General features: G+C 44.2%; 1 protein-coding gene across 1 annotated transcript in view; it reads left to right on the top strand.

The window, feature by feature from the left end:
• Positions 1–1,887: 1,887 nt before the first annotated feature.
• Positions 1,888–17,033, top strand: part of LOC147896885 (E3 ubiquitin-protein ligase UPL2-like) — a 31,274-nt gene continuing 16,128 nt past the window's right edge. The window contains exons 1-8 of the mRNA XM_087381062.1: positions 1,888–2,102; positions 2,829–2,924; positions 3,131–3,337; positions 3,467–11,449; positions 11,595–11,936; positions 12,036–12,246; positions 12,388–12,665; positions 12,771–13,144. Of these exons, the coding sequence (XP_087237188.1) occupies positions 2,070–2,102; positions 2,829–2,924; positions 3,131–3,337; positions 3,467–11,449; positions 11,595–11,936; positions 12,036–12,246; positions 12,388–12,665; positions 12,771–13,144 (9,524 nt within the window). The 5' untranslated portion in view covers positions 1,888–2,069. The remainder of the gene's footprint in view (positions 2,103–2,828; positions 2,925–3,130; positions 3,338–3,466; positions 11,450–11,594; positions 11,937–12,035; positions 12,247–12,387; positions 12,666–12,770; positions 13,145–17,033) is intronic.

The raw sequence follows: 17,033 nt of genomic DNA, 5'->3' as shown, positions 1-17,033 counted from the left end.
TTTGCCTGCAACCATATATTTTCATACAAAGGTTGATAAAATTGAAATCTTCCTCGATTGTTGCATTGTGCATGTGTGTGTGTGTGTGTGAGAGAGAGAGAGAGAGAGAGAGAGAGAGAGAGAGAGAGAGAGAGAGAGAGAGATTCTTTTGATTTATGGTGATGAAAGTAGCATAAGCTATTCAAGTATTTGTTTCAAATAGTGCTATCGTTTCATGAACATTGGACACTCCAAAGAGATTTTTTTTTGTTTTTAATATTTTTAAAAAAGGTGTTCATTTCATCTTGCCCCATGTCATTTAGGCACTTGATCGGGTAAACATGGATTTTTACACATTGGAGGCCTACCTAGGTATCAAAGATTTTGCATATGGAGGCCTATCTACTTGTCCAAGATGCTTTAAACTTAAGCTTTTAGATTAACCCATCTTGGTGCCTACGGTGCCATACACTCTGGTTCCAAAATTCTATAATCCAAATGCTAATGTTGCAAAATGCAAAGTTTTTAGCCAAAACTATTTGCTTTTTATTTTATACAACTCAAGGAGCGTTATATTGCAAATACAATGGGTCCCCAAAATTTGGGAAATCTTACAAAAATTTTAAGGCATTAAAAAGCTAACATTTGACATATGATAAAACTTGAAACATGAATAAAACTTTTGAAGTATTTACAATTGTATTATATAATTTACAAATGTATCATAATAAAGAAAAAGCTTATTTTCAAGAAATTAATTATGCAATCATATTGGTGCCTCTTGTGAGGTTGCCATGGCACAAAAGTAAAATTTCAACCACAAAGTTTGTAACTAGGCTAAATTAGGGTAGTAGGATGCTTTGATGCAAATCCTTTGGCATCTCCTCTGGTCTCTAGTAGATATAGGATGGGTATGTGATCATAAAGGAACCACAAATGCTTTGTGCGTGTGTGCATGTGCGCACACATGTGTGTGTGTGTGTGTGTCTCTCTCTCTCTCTCTCTCTTTTTATGCACATCAATGTGCATATATAAGCATGTGTTAAGCTATTAGTACGTCTCCTAGTGTTTTCGTACCATGTTAGGTTGTTCTTGTAAAAGTATGTGCGAGGGTATAATCCCTAGCTATGTGCTAGGACATAAAAGCCTATTATTCTTTTTTTGTTCTCCTTCCCCGCCCAGCTCCTCTTTCACTCTAGTCATATTAGTGTAGCATAAAATAATAGGAAAAGAGTGTTTATTATATAATCATTGTACCTTGTTTGATCTCATGTTTTCGTAGAGAGGAGGCTTTTTTCCTTGGAGTTTTTTACCCCTTGTTGGAGTTGGACCTTTGATATCGAAGGAGATGAACATGCTCCTTTTTCTTGGGGGTTTTCTCCTTGAAGTTTCACTTTTGACACCATATCTTCCTTTTTTTTTTTTGGGGTTCTAGACAAATTTGTTGAGTTGTATGCTTAGAAGTTTCAGCTCAAGTAAGCTATGACCTATTTGTGGATATTTTACCTGAATTTTACAAAATGTATGGATATGCAAACAGCCCATGGTAGACAAGCAAGGCTAGGACAATAGAAATGGTTCCAGAGGGTGATACTTGACCCGGACACATAGGCAGCCCACAGTACAAATACATTCAAGGAGGTCAGCTAAAGGAGTTCTAGGCGATGCATGTTATGTTTACCGCCATCAACCCTGGCATCTAACTGTTCAAGTTATGTTTACCACCATGAACCCTGGCATCAACTCTAATCAATGAGAGGAAGAGGAGGGGAGGCTTGCGGAGGGGGAAAAGAAAAGGCAAAAAAAGAGGAAGCATTCTCTCACTAACTTTTCTCTTTCTTCGGGATTCTTCATCTTCCATCTTCTCTTTCTCTTCTTTTCTTTTTCTTCTTAACAACAACAAACAAACAAACAAACAAAGAGAGGCTTCCATTGTTCAATTTGCTCTCTATCTTTGTTTCTGTTGCTGCTGCGAGCTCTGCCATCCGCCATAGCCAACATCCACGCTTGCATCCGATCTGCATTTCACCCCCCTTTCATGGCCCTTGCCCTAACCCTCCCTTGAATCCCCCCCCCCCTTCCCTCCGATCATGAAGGCCAAGAAGAAGCGCGGCGTCGAACTGGTACCCTGCTTTTCCTTCTCCTTTTGGGATGTTCTTTGCCATGCTCTTCTGCTACACGTCTTGCGGTATCTATCTTCTATATAGAACCTTAAGCTCAATCATCTCGCTATGTCGGTAGGGATTTTTCTTCTCGCTGGATAGCTTATCCTTCTTCCACAAGCATGCGAATCCCAATTTGTTTCCTTCCCCATCAATTGATCGTGGCGATCACGCTAGACGATGTAGAAGTTGTACATTGATGATGTCGTTCGAGCATTTGTGTGTATGCATGGAGACGCTGCTTAGCTGTTATGAACCGATTCCTTTTTTGCTCTTATCACGCACTCCTTGCAACTAGAAAGATTGATCGGAGCGATCATAAAACTAAGTACTTCTTGATAACACACACTTCCAAAAACCGTCCTGATTTTATCGACGCTTGGCCCAATTGATTTTCATAGCGCGACTTGAAGTCCCACATAGTTACTTTTTCGATAGATCATGTCGGCGTCCCTATACTCGATTTCTCGAATCCTTTCAAGGATGAACTAGTTTATTAGTGCCTTTGCAGAGCTAAGAAGATCTTATATGGTAATCTCATTCTGCGCTTTGTTCATTGTCTTGACTTTTTGGGTGAGGCTACTCGTGATCCAGTGTTCTAGCTCACTTTAATTATTATGAACTACCATTATCTTTGTGCTCTATGATGGAATTGAATTTTGACAAACATTCTTCTCTCTGTTGCAGCCCCTAAAAGTTAGGGCCTTTATCAGCAGCGTAACTATTATCTCCCTGGAGAATATAGAGGTTCCTCTTTCCAGATTCAATTGGGAATATGACAAGGTTTGTCGAACAGCTTTGTTCTGTCATGGGTATTTACAAATTCTTTCCAAGGTTGTAATTCAGACGTACAGCTTGGATTGTGTGTGTGCCAACTTGTGCGACATGCTCGCGGACATCTTTCTGTTTACTTGTCAGTCCTTTTATCAATCCAGTTTGTGTTAAGCTTGTGTGACACTCTCGTTCACATCTTTCTGTTTATGTGTCAGGGGGACTTTTATCACTGGATTGATCTTATGAATCATTTTGATTCCTACTTCGAAAAGTTTATTAAACCTAGAAAGGATCTCCAGCTAGAAGCGGACTTCAGTGATTCTGTGTCAGCTTTTCCAAAAGCAGCAGTCTTGCAAATTCTGAGAGTAACTCGCATTATTTTAGAGAATTGCATCAACAAATACTGCTACAGCTCCTATGAGGTACTTTATCCTAAGGGTATAAAGAGTAACGTGAGCGACATGTCAATACTGTTTCTTTTTCTTATATGTCTCGATATAGATGGAAATCAAGCAGCTGTAATTGAATTGTATTGCTATTTCCTTGGACAGCATCTGTCCTCTCTGCTTGGTTCCACGGATGTCGACATTGTGACAGCTTCATTGCAGACCCTTGCTGTATTTGTAAAAAAACCAGTACAGTCCAATCGAGCGGTCCGCTGGCATGGAGATCAAACATTGAACGCACGCCTGTTTTCTCTTTCCCAAGGATGGGGGGTTAAAGAAGAAGGCCTTGGACTATTAGCGTGTGCCATTGAGAATGGGTGTGATCCTGATGCAATAAGGCTTGGCTCTACCCTACACTTTGAGTTTTATTCAGATGCTTCTGAAGGATGTGGCCTTGAGGAGGATAATAACAAGACATCAGGATTGAAGATCATTCACAAGGTGGGTTTGGATTTGCGTCCTGAAAGTGACCTACAGCTGTTGAAGGAGTTGGTTGATCAGTACAAAGTGCCATCCAGTCTCAGGTTTTCCCTACTGACACGGCTGCGATTTGCAAGGTCATTCCCATATCTTCAGGCTCGCCGGCAGTATCTCTGCATTCGACTCCTTTCTTTCACAGTCCTCCTTCAATCAAATCCTGATCATGAAGATTTGTCTGCTTTCTTTGGCAATGAACCTGAATTTGTGAATGAACTCCTGACAATTCTCCGCTGCGAGGATTCAGTGCCTGAAGATGTTCGCTTACTAGCAGTCCTAGCTCTAGCGGCACAGGCCCAAGATCGACCTCGCCATTCAACTGTTCTTTCTGCTATTAGTGCAGGGGGGCATCGTGGAATCTTACCCAGCCTTATGCAAAAAGCTGTGGGTTCTGCAATTGGTTCAGCTGCTACTTGCTCAGTACCATTTGTGGAGGCACTGCTCTTTCTTGTTACTGTTCTAGTGTCTTCATCTTCCGGATGTGCTGCTTTAAGGGAGTCTGGCCTCATACCAACTTTACTTCCTCTTCTAAAAGATATGAATCCATCCCATACACACTTAGTTAGCTCAGGTGTACATATTCTGGAAGCATTTATGGACTACAGCAACCCAGCTGGGACTTTATTTAGAGACCTCGGAGGGCTAGATGACGCAGTTGAGAGGCTTAAGTTTGAGATTAGTCTTGTGGAAGATGGTGCAGACAAGGGAGAAGATTCATTGTCTGTAGAGAAAGGTAAAATGCCTGCTATTGATGATACCGATGGTCACCAAGCTGTATCTGTCCAATCAGATACATTGATACCATTTCAGCAAAGATTTTTGCTAAAAGCTTTACTTCGAGCAATTGCTTTGGGGACGTATGCACCTGGCAACTCTGCAAGAATCCATGGGTCTGAAGAGAGTGCATTGCCTGCATGCCTATCCACAGTTTTTAGGCATGCCAAGGAGTTTGGTGGTGGCGTATTCTCACTTGCAGCATCAGTGATGAGTGATCTTATCCACAAGGATCCAACTTGCTTTTCAGCTTTGGAGTCTGCAGGTTTGCCTGCGGCATTTCTAGATGCAATCACAGCTGGAGTTCTGCCTTCTTCTGAGGCTGTAAATTGTATACCCCACACGCTGGATGCATTGTGTCTAAACAACTCCGGTTTGCAGGCTGTCAAGGATCGCAATGCTCTGGGTTGCCTCATTAAGATTTTTACCTCGAAGTCCTATCTTCGAGCTTTAGCAAATGAAACTCCTAGTTCTTTAGCCTCTGGACTGGATGAGCTGATGCGCCATGCTCCAAGTTTGCGTGGACCTGGTGTAGATGCATGTATCGAGATTCTGCAAACGATTGCTGTGATTGGAGGTATAAGTGATGCTCCTTCGGTACCTTCGTATGAAGAGAATGAAGCAGATGCTCCTGTACCCATGGAAACAGATTCTGATATGCAGGCTCAGCAGCAGTCAGATTCTACATTGGAAAATCCAAGTGGAAATGTGGAGGCATACCTTTCAGAGTATATCAATAACACTGCCCGATTGCTGGAAACACTTCTCCAAAATGCAGATACAAGCCGAGTCTTCATTGAGAAGAAAGGAATTGATGCTCTCGTGAAACTCTACACATTACCTAATCTTCCAGTGTCATTTGGGGGATCTTCAGTTGCTCATAGTATGTCTTTGGCTTTCAGGGCGTTTTCTTCACAACATGCCAACACACTTTCTCGTGCAATCTGTAATTCATTAATGGAGTGCCTTAGTTTAACACTTGAAGCAATGAAACCATTGGCAACTGCCAAGCTGTCTGATTTGGAGAGTGTGGAAAAGACTAAGCTAATACGGTGTCTTGCAACAACAGAGTTATTTCTCTCTCTCTCTTCAGTGTTGGTGAGGAGCACAAATACCATGATGACAGAGTTGAGTACCGATGGGGCTGATGTCCTGTGTGACATTGGCAAGGTGCATCGAGAAGTTCTGTGGCAGGTCTCATTGGTTGATGATGCAAAGGCTGAATTAAAAAGGGAGGAAACAGGGAGCAGTGTAGTAGTTAATCCACAAGGTACTGGTGGTGATGATGAAACAGGAGGTTTTCCTGCAGTGCAGTATGTGAATCCCGTTTCAATTCGAGATGGGCCAAGCTCTCATTGGGGTGCAGAGCCTGACTTTTTCCCTATGATTTCTGCTGGAGAAGGGCTTCATCGCCGCACCCGAAGAGAACATGGAGCAGCAGGTGATTTTTTCCCACAGGGGGGTCGGCTTGCCCGCCTCACACGCCACCCTGAGGCTTCACAGGTTGACCTTGAAGGGTCTCCCAGTTCTGGAGAGGGGTCACAATCACAAGAAGCCGCAAAGCGTAAAACTCCAGACTCTATAAACTATGACATGATGACAAGACTTGTGTCATCTGCTCGTGGCTTGTATGTGGCTTTAGGGAAAGCAATGGTGGTTCCCTCTCGTCGACGCGATGATGTTGTGGCCCCTGGCTCAGCTGCAAAGGCGGTTGCTGCAGCTATTGCAAAACTCCTATGTGGTAATCTATGCTTCAATGGAGGACTCAGTTCTTCTCAAATTGAGGCATCCAAATGTCGGTATCTTGGGAAAGTGATTGATGACATATTAGCGATTGTGTTCGATAGTCGCAGGCATACTTGCAACACCTTACTTGTAAATAATCTTTATGCACACGGTGTTCTAGAGCAACTACTAGACATTTTTAATGCCACCAGTGAGTTACTCTGGATGGTTCTGCGGCCATCTGCTGCACCTATGGACAGTGAGAGTTGCAAGGTGGAAGTTGATAATGGGATGGAGAAAAATACATGTTTGATGGAAACATTACGAAGCTACACAAAGCTTTTGGAGCATCTGGTCACATCGGCGTTTCTGCTCTCTCCTCAACCAATGGCTCAACTATTGGTTCAGCAGGTTACTGGTGGATCTGTCCTGATCCCTAGAGACCCAGAAGCTTTAGTCCAGAGGATACAATCGCAGGTGTTGGAAGCTGTGCTTCCTGTCTGGAATCATCCTCTGTTTACAAAGTGCAGCCCAAATTTTATAACCTCCATTTCTGCAATTATAACTCACATATACTCTGGTGTAGGTGATGTGAAGAGTCAGAGAAATGCTGGTGCTCGTTTGTTGGGACCTCCACCTGATGAATCCTCCATTTCTACGATTGTGGAAATGGGTTTTTCCAGAGAGAGGGCTGAGGTAGCACTGAGGCGGGTGGTGACTAACAGTGTTGAGATGGCCATGGAATGGCTTTTTAGCCATCCTGAGGAGCCTCAAGAGGATGATGAACTTGCTCGAGCTTTGGCTCTTTCGCTAGGGAGCTCTGATGCGCCCACTGAGACCGAGGATGTTAAAGGGAAAGAGATTGCTTTGGAAGACAGTTTAAAGGCTCCACCAGTGGAAGATATGTTGGCTACTGTCATTACACTACTGCAGAGTACGGATGCTGTTGCCTTTCCTCTTACAGATCTGCTTGTGACCATGTGCAGTCGCAACAAAGGAGAAGAACGTGCTAGAGTTGTGGCTTATCTAGTTCGACAACTGCAGGTGTCACCAGTAGAGGATTCAGCCACAGACACAAGTCTGCTTTCTGTTATCTCACATACCTTAGCTCTGGTTCTAAATGAAGACAGTGCAGCAAGGGAGGTTGCGGCAGAGCATGGTCTAGTTAGTCTTGCATTAGACATCTTATCGACTTTTGATCCAAATGTGGTCTCTCAGCCCTTGGGCACTGTTCCAAAATGGGTAACTGCCTTGCTGCTAGTTCTAGATCACTTGCTACAGTACAAGCCAAGACTCTCACAAGACCCACAAGAGCCAGCTGCTGCTACTACTAGCAATGGTGCTGTCAGTGGCTCAGGTTCTCTTTCAGATGATCAGAATCCTGAGGTTGCAGAACATGTAAAAGCTGATCCTTTCATTGCTGTGCTGGGCAAATCTACAGGTTTCATGACAGAGGACGAGCAGCACCGAGCCATGACAATTGCTTGCAACTTCATCGTGGGTAATATCCCAGCAACAACAGTGCAAGCGGTTCTTCAGCTCTGTGCAAGACTGACAAAGACACATTCCGTGGCAATGCAGTTTCTTGAATCAGGAGGCTTGACTGCTATTTTGAGTCTTCCAAGGCAATCTTTGTTTCCAGGGTTTGATAGTGTTGCTGCTATCATCATTCGGCATTTGCTGGAGGACCCACAAACTCTACAGCAAGCTATGGAGCTGGAGATAAGGCATACCCTTATGGCAGCTCTCCACCGCCACAATGGACGTGTGTCCCCACGCACATTTTTGACTGCCCTGGCACCTGTTGTCCTACGGAATCCAGCCATTTTCATGCAGGCTTCGGCAGCTATTTGCCAGGTAGAAAATGCTGGTGGAAGGACCCACATTGTATTGTCTAAGGATAAAGAGAAAGAGAAGGAACGGGAAAAAGAAAGAGACAGAGATAAAGACAAGGATGACAAGGAGAGAGAGAAAGAGAAGTCCAAGACTTTGGCCTCTGGTTCCCACAATGGAGGGAGCCCTGCACCCTGCTCTGATGGAAACTTTAAAGCTCATGATGTCTCAGGCAAGTCCTCAAAGGGTCATCATAAGAAAGTTCCCCATAGTTTTTCACAAGTTATTGACCAATTGCTAGAAGTAGTACTTCACTCTCCAACACCTGGAAAAGATGGAAATGATTTGGATTCAACAACAGCAATGGAGGTTGATGAAGCAAATGGCAATGGAAAAGGGAAATCAAAGTCAGAAGAGAGTTCCACACTGAGTCAGAGTAACTTGTCAGAAATGTCTGCTGGATTAGCTAAAGTTGCCTTTATTTTGAAGTTGATGACAGAAATTATCCTTATGTACTCTGGTGCAGTGGGAGTGGTCCTACGTCGTGACCTAGAAAGCAGTCAAGGGAGGGGCCCAAGTCTTGGATGTTCTGAAATGATTGGTCATGGTGGTCTTTTGTACCATATCCTTCACAGGTTGCTTCCATACCCGACTGATAAGGTGACTGCGAAGCTGAATGAGGATGAGTGGAGGGAAAAGCTGTCTGATAAGGCTGCATATTTCCTGATGGCAGTTTGTGTGCGTTCGGGGGAAGGAAGAAAGCGAGTTGTCTTTGAGATTTCAAGAGCATTAATGTTAGGGGCAAACAATGCCCTAAAAGGTGGTGTGAAGAAATTGCAGCCACCTAGTAGAAAAGTGCGTGCTTTTGTTGTATTAATCAATCTTATCCTGTCTGCCCATGCGTCTAGTAATACTCAGGTTCCTGGGTTTTCAACTGATATGGCCAAGACCATGATTGAAGCGGGATTAGTGCAGTCGTTGACAAGCACTCTTCAAGTGATCGATTTGGATCATCCAGAGGCACCAAAGCTGGTCAATGCAGTGCTGAAAGCATTGGAGGCACTCACACGGGCTGCAAATTCTGGGGATCAGGTTTTTGGGGTTGCAGGAACAAATCAGAAAAAAACACCTGGAATAGATGAGCACCCTGCAGGTCAAAGCCTCCATGCAACAGAGGGACAGCCTTCTCTTGTCGCCCAACAAGGTGATGGTGTAGCTTCTCCAAGCAGGGAGCATCTTGTGAATGATCCTGACCTTTCTGAAATGCGAATGGCTGAAGAAAGCATGCCGGTAGGGGTAGACAATACTAGCAGCAGAGACAATAACATGGAACCTGATTTACGAATAGCTACAGACATATCAGAGGGAGTGCACTTGGAGCCAGAACCAGAAGATTTCATGCATGAATCTTCCGGAAATCCTTCTAGGCGGGGGGAGACTGCGACAGCCGAGATAACATTCAGAGTAGAGCGTAGGACAGAAAATGCGCAAGATGAAGAGGATGAGGAAATGGATGGAGGAGATGACGGTGAAGAAGAGGAGGAAGAAGAAGATGAGGATGAAGAAGATGACATGGAAGGAGCTGAGGGTGTTCCACATCTGTCTCCCCCTGATACTGATGTTGAAGATCATGAAGATAATGGACTTGGGGATGATTATGGAGAAGATCTGGGCGAAGAAGAAGAAGAAGAGGAAGAAGATGATTGGCAGGAAAATCGGGTTATAGAGGTACGATGGCGGGATGGCTTGACAAGGTTTAATCATGTGCAGGTTTTAGGACATACTGGATCTGCCCTGGTTGATTTTCCCGGGGACCCTTTTCAGGGCATGAATGAAATATTTAGCTCTTTCCGTCGTCCAACTGTTGTGGATCGTCGCAGGCCTCCAGCTGGATACAGGCCTTTCCCTGAGAGGTCAGGAGGGGATCGTGGGGCTGCCTTCCACCATCCTCTGTTAACTCGACCTACATCCTCATCCGGGGCAATGTCAACAGCTGGAGCTGTGACTAATGCAATGTGGACATCAGCTGGGAGCATTACAAGGGACACTGATGCTTTGCTTGGTAATGGGGGTTTTGATGTGACTCACTTTTATATGTATGATCCTGTCTTGGCTGAGAATCCAGGTGATCGTCTCTTTGGGGAACGTGGTGTTGGTGGGCCTCCTCCTCCATTGCTTGACTTTTCCATGGATCCTGGATATTTGACAGGGAGAAGGGGTGCCAGGTCAGATGGGCGCTTAAGTAATTGGACAGATGATGGCCAACCTCAAGCAGGGGCTTTTGCTGCGGCAGTTGCACAGGGTATTGAGGAGCAATTCACTTTTCGTTTGAGGAGCCTCAGCCCAGGGGATGAGCCCATTCCTGATAATCCTCCTGCAGCCATTGAAGGGCCAGAGCAACCTCGTGATACTGGGATCATAGAAGAAGTGCAACCCGATACAGTAGTTATGATCGCTGAAGGCCAACAGGATGCAGGTGCCACTATCAGTGTTGCTGATGAACATGACCAAACAGAAGCACAAACAAGTTTGACAAGAAGCTCATTTGTTCCACCAATTGAAGATCAGAGTAATGTTGACGTACAAATGCAAGATGAACAAAGTGCGTCTGTCTTTAGGGATGCAGAGGTTGGAAGTCAAGACAGTGGTGCAACTGTGGGTGAAAGTCTGCGCAGCCTGGAGGTAGAAATAGGTAGTGCTGATGGTCATGATGATACGGATAGACATGGTGGCCCAGTGAGGCTTATAGCTTTAGATATGCCCAGTGTAAATATAGAAGTTGGCATGTCTAGGCAGATAGAGACGGACAACAGGCAACAGCAGAGTGATGCAGATGAGGAAATGTCCAATCAGCAAATTGAAGAGACTGCATCTGGCGCTCGCTCCCCTACAAGAGAGAACAATGTTGAACTGCCAGAAGAGCAACAAGAAGGTGGAAATGCTAGACAGGCTGAAGATGCTAATAGGCAGGAAGGAGGTCATGAGGTGAACACGATTGACCCCACCTTCTTGGAGGCCCTTCCAGAATATCTGCGTGCTGAGGTTTTAGCTTCTCATGACAGTCAGACTGTTCGAGCTGCAAATGTTCTACCGCCTCCACCTCCAACAGAAGACATAGATCCTGAGTTCTTAGCTGCACTTCCTCCTGACATCCAGGCTGAAGTCCTTGCACAGCAACGTGCTCAGAGATTGATGCAAGCACAACAAGTGGAAGGACAACCTGTTGATATGGATAGTGCTTCCATCATTGCCACGTTTCCAGCCGAGCTTCGAGAAGAGGTAAGGCTATTTGCTGGCAACTTGGTCTTTTGTAAAGTGGAGATGGGGCATGTATGGAATCACGGTTGAATTTTAATTCTGTGCAGCCTGACGTTCTTTTTACTTAAATCTCTAACTGGTCTCAACTGTTCGTTCGTTGTGCCAGGTGCTTTTAACTTCCTCAGAGCAAGTCCTGGCTGCCTTGCCTCCATCTCTTCTTGCTGAAGCGCAGCTGCTGCGTGAGCGGGCAATGAATCAGTATCAGCCTCGGGGGCTTTTTGGAGGTGCTAATAGAATTGGAATACGGAGGAGTAACATTGGAATGGCTGCTGGTGGTTCCTCTGCCATGGACCGGGCCGTAGGAAGCATAGGGGGTTTCTCAATGGCCATGGGCAGGAGACCAGGAGTGCTTACCAATACAGGCATGAAAAATAAGGAAGTTGAAGGAAAACCTCTTGTGGATACAGCTGGATTGAAGTCAATGCTTCAACTGTTGCGCCTAGCACAGGTTTGGTTTAAGCATGTTACCTGAGCTTAATGTATCGGCTTTGTCATCCTTCCTGTGTATGCTTACCTTTACTTGGAAATAATGTTTGTATTTCTGCAGCCTCTGGGAAAAGGGCTTCTACAGCGGCTCTTATTAAACTTGTGTGCACACAGTGTCACTCGAGCTAATTTAGTGAAACTCCTGTTAGACATGCTTAGGCCTGGGGTGAAGGATTTCACAGCAGGACCACTTTTTGGTGATGATGAGATGTCGCAACGGCTGTATGGCTGCCGATGGAATGTGGTTTATGCTCGTTCACAAGTATCTGATGGTACTTTTTTTAACCACACATGCCTACTCTGCAGAATTCGCCTTTTTTCTTTGCTTTCTTTACTCCTTTTATGCTTCTATATGTCGTAGCCTATGCATGTTTCAAGTAAACTCAATACCTCAACATTGTTTTGTTGTACAGGGGTGCCTCCACTTGTTTCTAGGCGTGTACTAGAAATTCTTACCTACCTGGGAAAACACCATGGGGCAGGTGCTGATCTTCTTACTTACTTGGAAGCAGCTGGAACAGGCTTTGAGTCATCTCAAAATTGTAGTGAAGGAAAAGAGAAAGGCAAAGCAAAGCTAGTTGATGGAGTTGCTGTTCCTGACAATGGCGTTAAAGGAGAAATTCCACTTATCCTGTTGTTGAAGCTACTGAACCAGCCCCTGTACTCTAGAAGCAGTGCACATCTTGAGCAGGTATTTGATATCTTCATGTTTTTCAATTTATTTCGTCTAGGGAAGAGACTGTATTTTGTTTTGGTGCTTTTTGTTAAATTTTGATTGCTAGTGTTGCATTTACAGCTTATGGGGTTGCTTGAAGTTGTAACAAACCACCTGGGTACTAAATGCGACCCTCATATTCTGCCTGAGGGACAAGAGGATGTGGCAAAAGCTGGCTCAGAGGATAGGGCTCTGGAAGGCAATCCTTCAAATTCTGATATGCCCACGACTTCGTCTCATGAAGCGCATGTGGAACAAAGTCAATCAGGCGTTGGCAGGGCTTCATTGGATGCTGAATCTTCCAGACCCTCAACCCATAATGAAGGCGATGGGGATCATGTGCTACCAGAGCCATCAACTTCTGGTAGAGGGCACAAGATGGATATTGCTGCGATTGTATCAAGTCTTCCGGAACCTGAGCTTCGTAAGCTATGCAGACTTCTTGCACAGGAAGGGTGAGTTGTCTCAAATATCCCTAAGTTATGTGCTGAAGCAAACTTATCTAGTTTTCTTGAAACGTGTATGGTTTAATTGTGTCCTGTCTATTGAATTTAGAATATCTTGCCCAAGTTATTTTGGCCTCTAGTTAATGTATCATTTGCCAGATGCATTGTTGTCTCAGAGAGAGGCGTTTTACTATCAATTTTATGGTGTGCAGCACGACCGAAGTGGAGCACAGAATTTATGTCCCCTTCAGTAGCTGGTTTGCATAACAGCAGAAAAGAGATCATGAGGGTTACAGCCTGTTGGATAGGACATTCATATTTCTGTTACCTTCCTCTATGCCTCTCTAATTTCATTTTCCCAGTAGCATGTTTGGTTTGACATACAGTTACGATTTTCAGTTTCGTGGTGTATATGCACAGCTAGCATGTCAATACAAAACCTCCACCACATCACTGGGCATGAACTTTTGAAATTCATCAACTGTCTTCAAAAATCAGATCCCCTCGCATTATAAAAATACTGTATTTGTAGAATTGTGCCAAGCTTCTGTTGATGCCCACCACCACAAGCATAGCTCCAGACAAGCCTTTGCAAAGGAAGCAACAAAACAAGGTCAGAATAATCCCACTTGATGGGCTGCACAACATGGGGACTGTGGGAGAAAGGCCCAGGTTGCCATCAGAAGTAGGACATCCACCATCCAGTGAAGCAGTACAAGGTGCAGCACTGCTAGCACATACCTAGCTTGTAATTGAGCATAGCAGTCACTCTTCACAGCAGGTGGTTTTGCCATCTACAGTAAAAAGCAGGTCCGATTCAGGTTATGTTAATGTAAAAAGCTACTGGACGGAAGAGGATTCCAAACAGCATATTTGAAATGTTACAGAAACCTCATCTAGTGCCCTGATGATTGGATACCTAGCTAGGGACTCCACGCAGCAGAATTATATTGTGTATGCTACAGAAGAATCACAAGAGCCAAAGGAAACAAAGATAACATGCAGATATACAGTCACTCTAGTCTCTACAATGAGGCATGACCCCTACTTAAGTCTGCCTAGGTTGCCAGTTCCATGGTGACTTAGGGCCTGTGATAAGGCATTTGAGGTATTCGTAGGATTGGACTATGTAATCTATAATGTAATCTACCCGTAGAGGACAGCCAAAACCCTCCACGTAAAATACAGCAAAGACTCTTTGATTTCTCTCCCTCTCTCCCAAGAGATTCACTAGGGCCCAGGACAATCGTCGGGCTGGACCCCCCCGAAGGTTTTTGTTACTTGAGAGAAAACTGAGTACATGAGTTCAGCGTAGAAGCTGTCATACAAAATCCAATGTGAATGATTTGTTACATGAGCTCTCAGGCTCCTTTTCTTGGCAACAAGCCACTTGTCAAATTCTACTTTATTTTCCTAATTACATGCCACTAAGGGCAACTCTGGAGTCTTCAAAGCACTTGGTCACGCGAACCGCCTCCTAGACTCTTGGTAGGCTCCCGTAGCGCTTAGGAAAGTCGCTCTTCCTAGTACCCGTAACAATTAATTAAAGCGCACCATCATGGCACCCATTAATTGTTAGCGCTTTGCATGCAAATAACACACTGTGGACTAATTCTAGTCACGGTGGGCGTCCCTACTGAACACATGTGCACACATAACAAATATAATAAATATAGTAAATATATTTATTCTCTGGTTGACCGGAGTCAACACTCTTGATCATAATTAAGAGGCTTTTGACCAAGGGTCAAGGCGCCTTAATTATAGTCAGGTCTCTCCAACCGAAGTTGGCACATCTTGGTTAACCATAGTTAACCCTCTTGGCAATAAACCAAGTCTCGTTGACCGAAATCAACACTCTCTGACCGTAGTCAGTTCTATGGTTCTCTGGTTCACCGTGGTTAACCCTCTTGGTAATAAACCAAGTCTCCCCAACCGAAGTCAGGTTTACTTGACCAGAGTCAAGTATCTTTGACCGTAGTCAATTCTTTGACCCTTAAAAGAACTCTCTAGCCATAATTAACACATATGAAAGCTCTTTAATTATGATCAAATAAATGGTCAACTGTACTTTGACTTAGGATATTTACATGATGGTGACATCCCCTCGGCTTCTATTCAGTTGACCTCAACTGAAAAGCTTCTTTGTAAACATCCAAAAGCTGTGGATGATCGGACAACATGTCTTCATTCATCCACTTGGCATCTAATGCCGTATAATTCTTGAATTTTACAAGATACTTGTAAAACTCCTTGCCTTGAGGGCCTTTGCGTACAGTATGGTCCACAATCTGCTCTGGCTGAAGGATCTCCTCCAGCTCATCCACTTCTGGTGGATCCTCTGATACTGACTCTGTAGGTTCCGGCCCCTGGAATTTCTTTAGAAGACTCACATGGAATGCATTGTGAATCCTCCAATGCTCTGGCAATGCCAACCTGTATGCAATCTCATTTATTCTTTCTGTAATCCTGAAAGGGCCATAATATCTGGAAGATAACTTTGCATACACTTTCTATTTGCCTTTGTGGAGCCTAGCTTTCTCGAACTTTAAAAGTACCCAATCCCCTTACTTGAGATCTAACTGTCTCCTATGCTTATCTCCAGCTCTTTTATGTTTCTCTTGAGGCCTTTCAATTGCTGTCCGGACTTGGCTGTAAGCTGTCTGGAGGTCTCTCACAAACTGATCAGCTGCAAATATTTCATCCTTGGTCCTCAAGATAGGTGGCAGAATCACCTTCCCATAAATGATTTCAAAGGGGGCTTTCCCTGTAGAGCTGTATATTGTATTATTGTAAGCAAACTCTACCAATGATAGGTACTTTTCCTAGTGTGAACCTTGGTCACCCACGTAGCATTTCAGCATATCCAATGCTCTAGAATTTGCTACTTCACTTTGACCATCTGTCTGGGGATGGAAAGAAGAAGAAAAATTCAGATTCGTCCCCATGTTACCAATTAAAGCTCTCCAGAATAGACTGGTCATTCTGGGATCTCGATCAGTGACAATGGACTTAGGCATACCATGGTGCTTAAAGATTTGTGCCATGAAAAGTTTAGCCATATGATCTGCCTTTATGGTTTTGCGAACCGGAATGAAATGAGCTTGCTTGCTGAATCTATCAATGATAGTCCAAATCCCATCATTCCCTGACTTTGATCTTGGCAAATAAAAAATGAAGTCACATTGTAATACTTTCCCACGGTGCCTGAGGCACGGGAGAGGCATAAGTAAGCCAGGTGCCTTCCGTCTATCATACTTCACTTTTTGACACGTAAGGCATTCAGTAACAAACTGATAGTGAAGTCCATTGTAATACTTTCCCACGGTGCCTGAGGCACGGGAGAGGCATAAGTAGGCCAGGTGCCTTCTGTCTATCATACTTCACTTTTTGACACGTAAGGCATTCAGTAACAAACTGATGCATATCTTTCCGCATCCCTGGCCAAAAGAAATACCTCTCTAGTGCTAGAGTTGTTGCTGTAATTCCTCTATGTCCAGCATAGGGAGGTGCATGGCATTCCTCCAAAATCTTTTTCCTCATCTCCTGGGTGATGCATAGGCAATCATCTTTCATCAGATACCCATCTTTCAGGGAATAGTGACTGGTGGATTGCCCCTCTTGCATTTGCTGTAAAATCTCACCAAAATCTGCATCATTAGCATATTGCTCCCTCATGCCTTCCAGGTCCTAATGATAAGCAATAGTCACATTATTGACCTGGGGTCCTCGGGACAAGGCATTTGCGACTCTGTTCCGAATTCCTGGGGTATGGACAATTTGAAAATGATACATTGACAGCATATTTGCCCATTTCATATGCTTCTCGGAAAGTTTTCTCTGAGTTAGAAAGTATCTCAGACTTTGGTGATCTGTTTTAACAGTAAAATCTGCACCC

Source organism: Dipteris shenzhenensis, chromosome 11, assembly GCF_047967505.1.
Source record: "Dipteris shenzhenensis isolate YYH24624 ecotype China chromosome 11, Dip_SZ_1.0, whole genome shotgun sequence".
Taxonomy (NCBI): domain Eukaryota; kingdom Viridiplantae; phylum Streptophyta; class Polypodiopsida; order Gleicheniales; family Dipteridaceae; genus Dipteris; species Dipteris shenzhenensis.
Note: the sequence above shows the minus strand (reverse complement) of the source record. Positions and strands in the feature narration are given on the sequence as shown.